The 12,487-nt window shown below is 43.2% G+C and overlaps 1 protein-coding gene across 3 annotated transcripts in view; it reads right to left on the minus strand.

Moving 5' to 3' along the window:
- The window catches only part of LOC109827880 (alpha-N-acetylglucosaminidase), a 75,325-nt gene that overhangs the window by 60,801 nt on the left and 2,037 nt on the right, over positions 1 to 12,487 (minus strand). For all 3 annotated transcript variants that reach the window (XM_020394902.1, XM_020394900.1, XM_020394901.1), the window contains exon 5: positions 11,891 to 11,976. In XM_020394902.1, the coding sequence (XP_020250491.1) occupies positions 11,891 to 11,976 (86 nt within the window). The remainder of the gene's footprint in view (positions 1 to 11,890; positions 11,977 to 12,487) is intronic.

A 12,487-nucleotide genomic window follows, 5' to 3' on the forward strand; every position in this document is an offset into this window, starting at 1 on the left:
GTTTCTCATAGTGGGCTTCTTCTGTTTCAGTGAGAGCTCTCTTTCCAGTTGCTCTGGTTCTTGGAGCTTCAGCAGCCTTAGGGCCCGCTACCGGGGCACTCTCTAGGCCCAGTTCTCCTTCTCCTTCTTCAGTTGCATCTTCAAAATGTAAAAACTCGTCGATCCCCTTCAGACGAGATACACAACCACCTCCTTTCCGGGATGAATACATCTTTCTAATCTCACGAAGGCCTGAAGTGTACAGTTTATAATCTGGCATCATAGAAGCTGTATGATACCAGTTACAGAAAGCCACGGAGAGAAGAGAATTAGGTGTTTTGTGGGGTAATCTGAAGGTAGCCCCAGTGCAACCTGCGGTGGAATAATACCAGGCTCGAGCTCCTTCGTATATGTTGCCCATAACTGAAAGTTGGCTCCTCGGATTTCCAACGTATAGTTGGTCGTATCCGAATTGGCGAGCAAATCGATATGATTGATAGGGCTCAATTATACATTTGTTATTTTGCCTGAAGAGGAGATAACCAGGTCTAATATTTAACAGCCAGTGGAAAACTCCCCCGTCCAAACGGATAAAACCATTAGGACCAGCGGTATCTTGGAATACCTGTCCATATCCTCCACCCTCAAAATCCGGGAAGCAGCGGAAGATGTCGTAGCTGAGGTCTCTCGACAGAATCTGACGGACCTTCACTACGTAATTGCCTATCCAAGTAGCTTTTTCTAATCTCTGCACGAAAGGGATGAAGCCTTCATCCGTAGCAGAGGGAGCACTCATCAAATGTACACAATGCGAGACGTACCAAGCCATTAAGTAAGTATACGGTAAGGGTACTCGAGGATTTGGGGTCACCAAGCTTTTCGTTCCTTCAGAGTCTAGCTCCTTCACTTGAATAAACTCGAGACACAATTCCCTCAAGCCATGCTGTAAACAACACGTCATGGCTGAAAGTAGATTTATAGGTCTCCCGTGAGCTAAGAGGACAGCCGGATAAGCTACTTCAATCATCACAGCATCTATTGGTCTGGTAGAGACCACACACCGCTTTAGCCACAGCATGAGAAAACCCGCTAATAATGCCATATCAGAGATGGGAGTGGCTGCCTGGTGATGGAAGCTCTCGAATTCAGTCTGTGCTGGGAAGTCATCTTCTATTCCCTCGCTGACATAGTGAACGGTGGCGTCATTGATCAGAGCCTGGATGGTCTCAGGGGTGCTCGCCTCCCGACGAGACACAGCGGCATTCTTGTCAGACAAATTTTGGAAAAGATACTCGGCCCAGGATAGCTGTTTGATACCACGTCCTCGTGCCCCTGTCAATTGGCCGCAGATTTGGAAATGACACATCACCTCCCATAGAGTGTCATATACCTCGGGGATGGTCTCCTTCAAGATCTTCAGCTCAGTTGACCCAGGGACAAACTCTTCATATGGTAAATCTCCGAAAGGAAGACCTGAGACATCGAACATTTGAAGGTATTAGCTGGGCTAGCTGTTTCTCCTAAAGGATATCCCCGCGAGAATAAGCAGGGTTCCAAGGCCGACACTTGTCGATTATAACCAGCGGTATGCATACCTTTGTGAGTCAAAACCCCAACAGCTACCCCATCTTGCTCTCTCACTAAGTCCCAGTTTATGTGGCGAGGAACAGAGGCACATTGGTAGTAAGAGATGGGAAACATTCTGTGCATGTCAGGGAGGAAGAGACGACGATCTCCAATTTGTCTTAGCCACTTGTAATGGCCGCCATGCACAATCTCTTTGGAGATGGTGACACGATCCCCAAATAAAAAAGTTGGCTTGACGAGCTTCTTACGGGACCCAGTCTCAAACTTCGCGTCCGTAACTAATACCCTAAGTATATCTGTACTGGGATCTGAGATCAAGGCGACACGATCCTGGTCAGAGTCTTGGAATATCGGGAGTTCTTGACGCAGATTGAATTGCATGTTAAAATCCACGCCGCCTCCACGTCCGAAGTGGTGGCGAAGATTGAGAGGTTCGCGGGCGTAAGGCACTACAAAAGAAAAAAAAATATTCAATCAGTCAAATGAAGGGAGCTTTAGTTAAGTCCATAAGAAAGAAAATTATCAAACGCACAGTTCAGACCTGGCGTTAATTTTCATCAACGCAGAGGTCAAACTCTGCGTTAAGTTTTCGAACGCACAGTTCAGACCTGGCGTTTAAAATTCATCAACGCAAAGGTCGAACTCTGCGTTAAACTTTCAAACGCACAGTTCAGACCTGCCGTTTAAAATTCAAACTCTGCGTTAAGTTTTCGAACGCACAGTTCAGACCTGGCGTTAATTTTCATCAACGCAGAGGTCAAATTCTGTGTTAAGTTTTCGAACGCACAGTTCAGACCTGGCGTTAATTTTCATCAACGCAGAGGTCAAACTCTGCGTTAAGTTTTCGAACGCACAGTTCAGACCTGGCGTTAATTTTCATCAACGCAGAGGTCAAACCCTGCGTTAAGTTTTCGAACGCACAGTTCAGACCTGGCGTTAATTTTCATCAACGCAGAGGTCAAACCCTGCGTTAAGTTTTCGAACGCACAGTTCAGACCTGGCGTTAATTTTCATCAACGCAGAGGTCAAACTCTGCGTTAAGTTTTCGAACGCACAATTCAAACCTGGCGTTAAAATTTCATAAACGTAAGGGTCAGGCCCCTGACGTTTTGAATTCAAAACGCAGAGTTTCAACTCTGCGTTGCAATATCGAAATGAGTCTTCTTCCTCGTTTGCAAGAACCCATCTAGGGTTTTCTTTTTTTTTATAACTCGCCAAAGCAAGTTTGACGGCGATACATCTGGGGTTTGTCCAAGAACTCGCCGAAGCAAGTTTGACGGCAACAAAAAGCGACACTTACCACCGACGAGTGGAGCATGAGACGGCGGCGCTGTTGCACCAGTGGGTCTTGGACGAGAAGTGGCCTTCTTTTTCGAACCCATGGAGGATGAGGATCGGAGAAGAGGAACAAGATAACCGGAGTTGGAAACGAAGAGTCTTTGAATAAGAAGAGGCAAAAAGTCGGGTGACTTTTGATTTGACCATTGGCGGTCTATTTATAGACAACTATGAGTTGTCAAATCGGGTCGGGATTCTAGGCCCAGAATCCCGCCAAACACGGCCTGTGCGCCTGTGTTGCTTGAGCTTCTGAACGCAGAGTTCAGCTTTGCGTTCTAATGCTTCAGCACAGAGAATTCACCTGTGCGTCTGCATTGATTGAACTCCTAAACGCAGAATTCAACTCTGCGTTTCAATTCGATAACACAGGAAATTGACCTGTGCGTTCTAACTCAACCAAATGAATTCCTCTATATTTAAAGCCAAGATATGGTCCCAAATAAATAGAGGGAAACTGATGTCAGCTACCAAGGTGACTAAAACCAAGAAGAAACGGGAGACTCCACTGAAGAGTCTGTTGGATGAGTATAAGCAGATTGCAATCAGCCAAGTTTGACAATGTCTTCAGATTAGACGAAATGAACAATCAATCCACTAAATTTTGGGATCCAAAGTATTCCGAAAATTCGTCCCAGTCAACCGCGAACTTTCGAAAACTTTGGAGGGGGTTCTGCAGGCTATCTAAAAATCACAACGGATAGCTAATCCCTATCAAGCCCCGACAATAGAAGTCACGATCAGACGACTTTCTAATCATTACAACCGCTACAAACACGACCTCATTTCTGAGATGATTGATCTTGATGGCTGCGACAACAGCATGACTAATACTATATTAGCAACTATTAGAGATGCTGATGAGCAGTGTAATGATTTTAGAAATAAAAGGTTGGACTTAGCTGGTGAGTTGCTTGGTAGAGAGCTGTGGGCAAATATTCATCTAAAAACACTATGGATGTTGATTCCCGTCAAATTCCAACAACGAAAGCTAAAGTCAACAACCTCTCCAAACGCAGAAATTCACTTCTGCGTTTCTCAAATTCAAAACGCACACAACCTGTGCGTTCCTCAGCAGACATCGAACTCTGTAACGCAGAGTTAAATCACGAAATGCACACATAACGTGCGTTCTTTGACAGACTCAACTGTGTCCCAAACTCTGGACGCAGAGTTGAACTTCAACGCACCAGTGACCTGTGCGTTTCCAATTCCAGAACGCATGCGGCATGTGCGTCTCAAATCTCTAACAGAGATTTAACTCTGCGTCTCAAGTCTTGAACGCAGAGTTAAAGCCCAGAACGCCAACTGAGGCGTTTTGACTTGTTCAAACACAAGCCGAACGGCTTCAAAACCGTTATCCCACGTTCTGAGGGATTCTCGCCCACTTAGGAGCGGATTTAGGGGTTGGTTACACCCCTAATCCCCCTATAAATAACCGACTTACTCAACTGAGTAAGGGGTTGATCGGTTTCTGACAGTAAAACCGCATAGGGTTGAGGTGAGCTGGCATCAAAAACCGCCCAAGGTCAACAAATCTCAGCAGTTAAACAGCACGAAGAAGGAGATCTTTTGAAGATCAAGGAACTGATCAACGATCAGTTAATCAAATCCCAGAGGATCCTTTCATCAACGGCCTAATCCACTTGGTAATTAACCGAATCTTCGGTTCCAACAACTCTTTTACAGAGTTTCAACTCACTCTGAGTTTTGGAACTCATTTAAGAGTTCGTGATTAAGTTTGCAACCCAAATTAATCACATCAAACCAGTTACTCGGTTCTCAACAACTCTTTTCAGAGTTTTCAACTCGCTCTGAGTTTATTAAACTTGTTAAGAGTTCTAAACCGAATTCATCAAACAAGTCAATCGTTCCAGTGAATCGAGACGGTCGGATCGTCAACGGAGAGCAAGTTCGACACAATCAATCGAAGGAGGCACTCCATCGCTACCAAGAAGAACCCAGTTTTAAACAAAGGGAAGAATCAAATTCATTCTCCTTTCTTTTGTAATCGGAATCCAAATTGTAATTGATTTTGAGAGGAATACAAGTTAATTTTTTTTTCATTGTCTTTTTACTGCAAATTTTCAACAAACAGGCCCACCCACGTGGGTCTGCCCACGAGAAGCCCCCATGCTCGTCTGTTTCTCCCGCGCGCGCACGAAAGCTCCCCCGCGCGATTTTTTTTTTCTTTCCCGCGCGCGCGTTCGTTTCCCGCCGTTTGCTCCCGCCAAATTCTTCAGCTCCCCCTTTTTTTTTCTTTCCCGCGCGCGCGTTCGTTTCCCGCCGTTTGCTCCCGCCAAATTCTTCAGCTCCCCCTCCCCTTGGTTTCCTATAAATAGAAGTGGTTGTGGAGGAGTTTTGTGTGGGGAAAAATTAGTGGGGAAAAATTAGTGGGAAAAATCATTTGTGGGTTAAGTGTGGTTATAAAGAAAAAGAGAGTGAGTTGTGTTAGATAGTGAGAAAATCATAGAGCCTGCTTTTTATTCATCTCCATGGGTATATATAGGGTTACATATGGGTAATAGGCTAATGGGTTAATGGGCCCTAACCCGATAACCCAAGAACTAATTCTAACACTCCCCCTCAAGCTGGAGCATATATATCAATCATGCCCAGCTTGTAACATAGAATGGAAAACACATTAGGTGAAGTAGCTTTAGTGAGAATGTCAGCTAACTGTTCCGAAGATGGAGTGAACTGAAGAGATATCACTTTCTTTTCCCAAGCATCTCGGACAAAATTACAATCAACTTCAATGTGCTTAGTTCTCTCATGAAACACTGGATTCTTTGCAATGTGGATAGCAGATTAATTATCACAATGCATAGGCATAGATCCAGGCTGCGAAAAGCCAAGCTCGGTTAGCAGCTTTTGTAGCCATATCATCTCACAAACAGTATGAGCCATAGCTCTGTATTCTGCTTCTGCACTAGATCGAGATACTACATCTTGTTTCTTGCTCCTCCAAGTAACCAGATTTCCTCCAATGAAGGTGCAAAATCTAGAAGTAGACTTTCTATCTCCTATATCTCCCGCATACCCAGCATCAGAATAGGCAGAGATGTGTAAATGTCCGTGTTTCTTATACAGTAATCCTTTTCCCGGACAGCTTTTAACATAAGCCAAAATTCTTAGAGCAGCAGTCCAGTGAACCTCTCTAGGTATATGCATAAACCTGCTCAATACTCCTACTACAAAGGTGATATCAGGTCTGGTCACAGTAAGATAGATCAACTTGCCAATCAATCTTCTATATCGACCTGCATCATCTAGGAGAGGACTATTATCACGCCACAAGTCCACATTCACTTCCATGGGAGTGTTTGCTGGCTTACACCCCAAAAGGCCCATTTCTTCTAAGAGGTCCAATACATATTTCCTTTGAGATAGAAGTAAACGGTCCTTTTGATATGCAATCTCAATCCCAAGAAAGTATTTAGGTTTTCCCATATCTTTGGTCACAAAGTGACGTGAAAGGTACTCCTTAGTCTCTGCTATGGCAACAAGGTCACTCCCTGTTAGCAGGATATCATCAACATATACTGCCAGAACCACCAGACCAGATGTAGTGTGCCGGATAAAGACGGAGTGATCAGACTGACATCGTTTGAAACCGACACCAGATATAGCGGTACTAAATTTCTCAAACCATGCCCGTGGACTCTGTTTGAGACCATAAATTGCCTTTTTAAGCTTGCAGACCGTATTCTCCCCCTGAGCAACATACCCTGGAGGTTGCTCCATATAGACTTCCTCCTGCAAGTCACCATACAGAAAGGCATTTTTAACATCCAACTGAAACATTGTCCAGTCCAGATTAACAGCCATCGAAAAAAGTAGGCGAATGGAATTGAGACGGGCTACGGGAGAGAATGTCTCAAGATAATCGACCCCATAGGTTTGAGTATATCCCTTAGCAACAAGACGAGCTTTATAACGATCAATTGAACCATCGGTGCGATACTTCAAGGTATAAACCCACCGACAGCCAACTACAGTAGCGCCCGTCGGAGAAGATACAAGATCCCAAGTTCTTCTAGAAACAAGTGCATCCATCTCCTCATCCATGGCATGTTTCCAAGCAGGATTTAATATGGCCTCCTCATATGACCTGGGTAGATATATAGAGGACAAGGACAAAGCAAACTGACGAGAAGAGGGAGTAAGACAGTCATAGGAAACAAAATCAGATATAGGATGATTAGTACAAGACCGTTTACCTTTTCGATGAGCAATTGGAATATCTAGATCAGAAGGAGTAGAAGGAGGCAGACCTGCAACGAGAGATGAATGTTCGGCTGGAGCAGAGAGAGGGACAGGAACTTTTGAACGACGACAATACGTCAGTAGAGGTGGTGGTGCAGATGGCATAGTGGCAGCATTTTGTAGTCCTGGAGAAGATCCATCAGCAGTAGGAACTGAAACAGGTAGTGGAACAACAGTAGGAGCAATAGACGGAAGAGGCATAGATGGACTGACAGTTGGGGGTGAACCAGTCAATGAGAAGTATGGAACCGACTCAAAAAAGGTTACATCGGCAGACACAAAATATTTTCTGGTGGATGGATTATAACATCGATACCCTTTTTGAGTACGCGAGTAGCCTACAAAGACACACTTAATAGACCGTGGAGACAGTTTATCCAGTCCGGGAGACAAATCCTGAACAAAGCAAGTACAACCAAAAACTCGAGGAACCACAGGAAAAGGCCTTTTGTCAGGATAAAGACAGGTGAATGGTATTTTACCATTAAGAACAGGAGAGGGCATCCTATTGATCAGGAAACATGCACTAAGGACTGCATCAGACCACAAATATTTTAGTACATTCATATGCACCATCAGGGTTCTAGCAATGTCTAAAATGTGTCTATGCATCCTTTCAGCAACTCCATTTTGTTGTGAAGTGTGAGAACATGATGTTTGGTGGATAATTCCAATATTTGCACAAAAACGAGAGAGGTCATGTTTCATGTATTCCAAAGCATTATCAGTACGAAGGATACGAATAGAGGTGGAAAATTGGTTTTTGATTTCTTTATAAAATATTTCGAAAATGGTGGAAACCTCAGATCTCTCTTTTAAGAGATAAAGCCAAGTCATGCGAGAGAAGTCATCAATAAAGACAAGGAAATATCTGTAACCGTTCACAGAAGGTACACGACATGGACCCCAAACATCAGAATGGACTAACTCGAATGCAGAACTGCTGCGTTTATCAATATGATTTGGATAAGTAGCACGATGGTGCTTACCCAGTTCACAAGACTCACAACTTAAAGAAGAAATAGAAGACTGGATAGAAATGACAGACTTAAGCTTCGATAACGAGGGATGACCAAGTCGTTGATGCCATAATAAAGGATTATCAGACTTATCTGCAACAAGACCAGTAGCAGGCATATTGTCATCCAAATAGTACATGCCTCCTCTCTCATGCCCCGAACCAATCGTCATTCCAGTTGCTAGGTCCTGAAAAACACAATGAGAAGGAAAAAATGTGACTTTACAGTTGTTGTGTTTTGTGAATTGACTGATGGAAATTAAACTAACAGGAAATTTGGGAAGATATAAAACATCAGTAAGAGTAAGCGATGAAGTAGCATGAACTACCCCATCACCAAGAACTGGAGAGTATGTCCCATCAGTGATCCGGACCGATGGAAACTTGTCAGAAAGGTTTAAGGAAATAAAGTGGTCCTTAAGACCCGTCATATGAGAAGAAGCGTCAGAATCTAATACCCATGGTCTATGAGGAGAGGCAATGTAGGCACCCATACCTGAAGAGGATGCATGAGTAGCAGAATAATTGTTCTGAGAGAGATCGAGTTGACGCAACCGGTCATACTCAGCTTGAGAAATCTGAATAGTGGAGGGAGCAGTAGTAGTAGGAGAAGCAACAGAGGTAGGTGTAGTATCAGCAATCTTGGTCCATGCAGGTCGACCAAACTTCTCCCAACACTTCTCAGAGATGTGATTAGTCCGTCCACAATGTATGCACTGACGAAGATTCTTGCCAAGGTCATTATGTCTGCCACCAAAGGTGCAACGTCCTCCCCCTGTGTCACGGCCACGTCCTCGATCACGACCACGACCTCTGCCACGTCCGAAGAACATAGCAGACTGATCAAGCGATGGAGCGGACGGTGTAGAAGAAGCAGTAGGTACTCCAGTGGTTACTTGCATAACTCTAGAAAAAGTAGCAGTCAAGGAGGGGATAGTATCTCCCCCTAGTATTTGGCCCCGTATCTGAGATTGCAAGGTGGGACTCAGACCGGACAAGAACTTAGAGACAGCAAGGTCCCTACGATATCCTAACAGTGTCGCGGCATCCGTAATAGCGGGCTGATGCATTTCTAATTCATCGATCAGACTCTTTAGCTCACCAAAATATTCGGGTACAGAGCGATCGCCCTGTTGAATAGAAAAAAGACGTTCATACAACTCGAACACACGGGATGCATTTTTCTCATTCCCGTACATAATTTTTAAATTATCCCATATTTCCTTAGCAGTGTTCGAGAACATGACACTGCTACTGATTTGAGCTTCCATGCTATTAAGGAGCCAGGTCATCACACAGCAGTCAGCAGAGATCCATGCGGTATACGTAGGATCAGTAGAAGCAGGAGGAGGGGCCAGAAGATGAGCTAATTTGTTCTGAGCTCCAATGAAAATGCGAAAGGCCTGAGCCCAAAGAAGATAGTTTGTGCCATTTAACTTCACAGTGGTTCCCAATACAACTTTGGGAGCAGAAATATCAGTAGTAGTAGGGGTAGTAATTGCAGCAGAAGAGATGTCAGATCCTGTCATTGTTACAGAACAGGATAGTACAGGAACAGGAGGGTAACAATCTCCTTGTATAAAGTAGAAACCCGAAGGTTAGAATCTGCGAAACCTGGGTTATAACCCGAAGGCCAGAATAGAAAACCCGAAGGTCTTTTTTTTTTTTAGGAACCCGAAGGTTAAAAGGGATAACCCGAAGGTCAGATGTCAGGAACCCGAAGGTTAAAAGTAGATAACCCGAAGGTCAGCAGTCAGGAACCCGAAGGTTAAAAAAAAAAGGAACCCGAAGGTCAGTTTTTTTTTTTTTTTTGGGTCAATTTTTTTTTGTTTTTTTTTTGAACTTTTTTTTTTAACTTTCAACAACGGAATACAAGGCACAAACTAAAGAAGGCCCAACAACTGAAAAGCCCAACATAACAACTGTTGTTACAAAAAAAAAAAAAAGGAAGGAAACAACAAAAAGAGGGCCCGTAGGTCATCCAAGCCCAAACAACTTCGGTTCTTTGACGGATCTTCGAAGGAGCGACGACGGATCTTCGAGAGATCTGGTTCAACGACGATGACGACTGGTTCAACGACGACGAGCTTCGAAGACGAAGCAGCGGCGACGACGACTGCGATGAAGGAGCAGGTGACGGAGTTAGCAGCGGCGAGCTTCGAAGGAGATTTAGCAGTGGCGGCTCGCGAAGAAGTCGAGGACGAAGCAAGCTGGATCTGAGAGTAGGAAGACGGCCAAAGGTAAGAGGTAGGGTTCGTAGAAGAGCGGCGGCTAGGGTTAGGGTTTTGGAGAACCCTTCTCTGATACCATGTTAGATAGTGAGAAAATCAGAGAGCCTGCTTTTCATTCATCTCCATGGGTATATATAGGGTTACATATGGGTAATAGGCTAATGGGTTAATGGGTCCTAACCCGATAACCCAAGAACTAATTCTAACAAGTTGAGAGAAAACTTGTAATAAGTTTGGTATTCTCCTCATAGTGAAAACCCCCTCCCGTGGACGTAGGCTAGTTTGCCAAAACACGTAAATCTCGTCTTTGTATTGTCATAACTATTTGTTTTACTTGCAGGTGCCCTCGATAGTTCAGTCCTTGCACTGATGAGAGGAAGAGTGGATATCTCACTTCGCTGAGATATTTCGCTACTGAGTCTGGGTTTCCTTCGCGAAACACAGATATCGAGTTTGACTTGTACTTTTGTGAAAACAAAAATCAGGGCTCTCTCTTAGGACATATCGCTTCCGCGGCGGTGGTCGTGACTCTGCGCCCAACACCTAAAAAATTGATCAATAACTTTGCCAGTATTTCAAAACAAGACAATATTTGATATTGACATCTTTCCTTGCCTCTAGCTTTCTGCATAACCCATAACGGATTCTAGATATCCAATAACTTTTACAGGTATTTCCCTTACCCACATACCAAAAGATCTATAAGTATAAAAGTATAAAAGTATAAAATTAAACCTTGCAATTTACTCAACCATACATTTTAAGACCTCTTAAGCCATAGGCAGGGGTGGAAAATGACAGAATCGTATCAAGTACTACCACATTTGAATTTGAATTCGGTCACTTTTGCCGAGTTCAAATCCGAGTTGAACACTCGATTAATGTTTGAACAATTCGGGTTAACAGCTATTCATTCGATAACTATTCGTGAATGTTCGATTAGCAGTTGGCAAGTCATTGTGTTGCCAAGCTGCAGATCCTGGGTTCGGAACAGTCCTTTGGCAATTACTTGATATCAATCTTACTATCTTACCACAAAGCAGGTGTTGTAGGCTGTTATCTAGAGCAGGCAACACTACCCTTTAATTTGGAAAAATGTCTCCCATATTTTAGTGCATGGTCCGAACCTGTCCATTCCTATGACTGGGGCACATGATTTGGAACATTGAGCCATGAAAGAAACTGGGCATATATATATCTACCCTTTAATTTGGAAAAATGTCTCCCATATTTTAGTGCATGGTCCGAACCTGTCCATTCCTATGACTGGGGCACATGATTTGGAACATTGAGCTATGGGAAAATGGTGAAAATAAATTACAAATGTAAATAATGTCCTTTATCTCCCATGTCATAAGTTTAACCAAATTACCATCTGAATATCTCAATAAATGTACAATTCACCTAAAATATCACAAGGGAATAAAAATTATAAGCACAAATCAAGCCACCTCATCCATCTTTAACTTACGCATGCAAATTTCCCATGCGGGCCCAAGCAAGGAATGCAGGTCCACCAAAAAAATTAGCCAGACTCTCGCTGCTAATGTTAAAATCCTGAAATGAAGTTCATAATCAGCAAGAGACAAATGGAGAAGTGGAGTCAACATACGACAATCATCTCCCTCAAGCGTCACTCTATCATACCAATGTGAAACACATATTAAAAAAAAAGAAACAGGTGTATATGACTGGTACATAGAATGAAACATCAAGCGCCATCAATTGAAATGAATCTCACACAATCTGCACCATCTAAATTGAGATTGAAAAGAAATAGGCAAAAGACTTGTACACTATAAATAATAAAGTCAAAACGGACTAGTCTGGTGATTTTACCATTCAAGTGGTAGAGACACCATCATTGCTTGGGTTCGCAGCATTAATAAACGAGTAACTTGCTTGTAAGAGGTACAGTCAACTGATAATTATTCATAGGCAACCATTAAAGAATTTTTGGATACTTGATAGACTCCTAATGTGACCACTAAATTTTTAAATTTTGATATGATACTTGACAGACTCCTATAGCCAACTACTAAATGAATTTTCTGAATATTTGGTGAAT

This window comes from Asparagus officinalis, unplaced genomic scaffold, assembly GCF_001876935.1.
Source record: "Asparagus officinalis unplaced genomic scaffold, Aspof.V1 AsparagusV1_Un490, whole genome shotgun sequence".
In the NCBI taxonomy this organism is placed as follows: Eukaryota; Viridiplantae; Streptophyta; class Magnoliopsida; order Asparagales; family Asparagaceae; genus Asparagus; species Asparagus officinalis.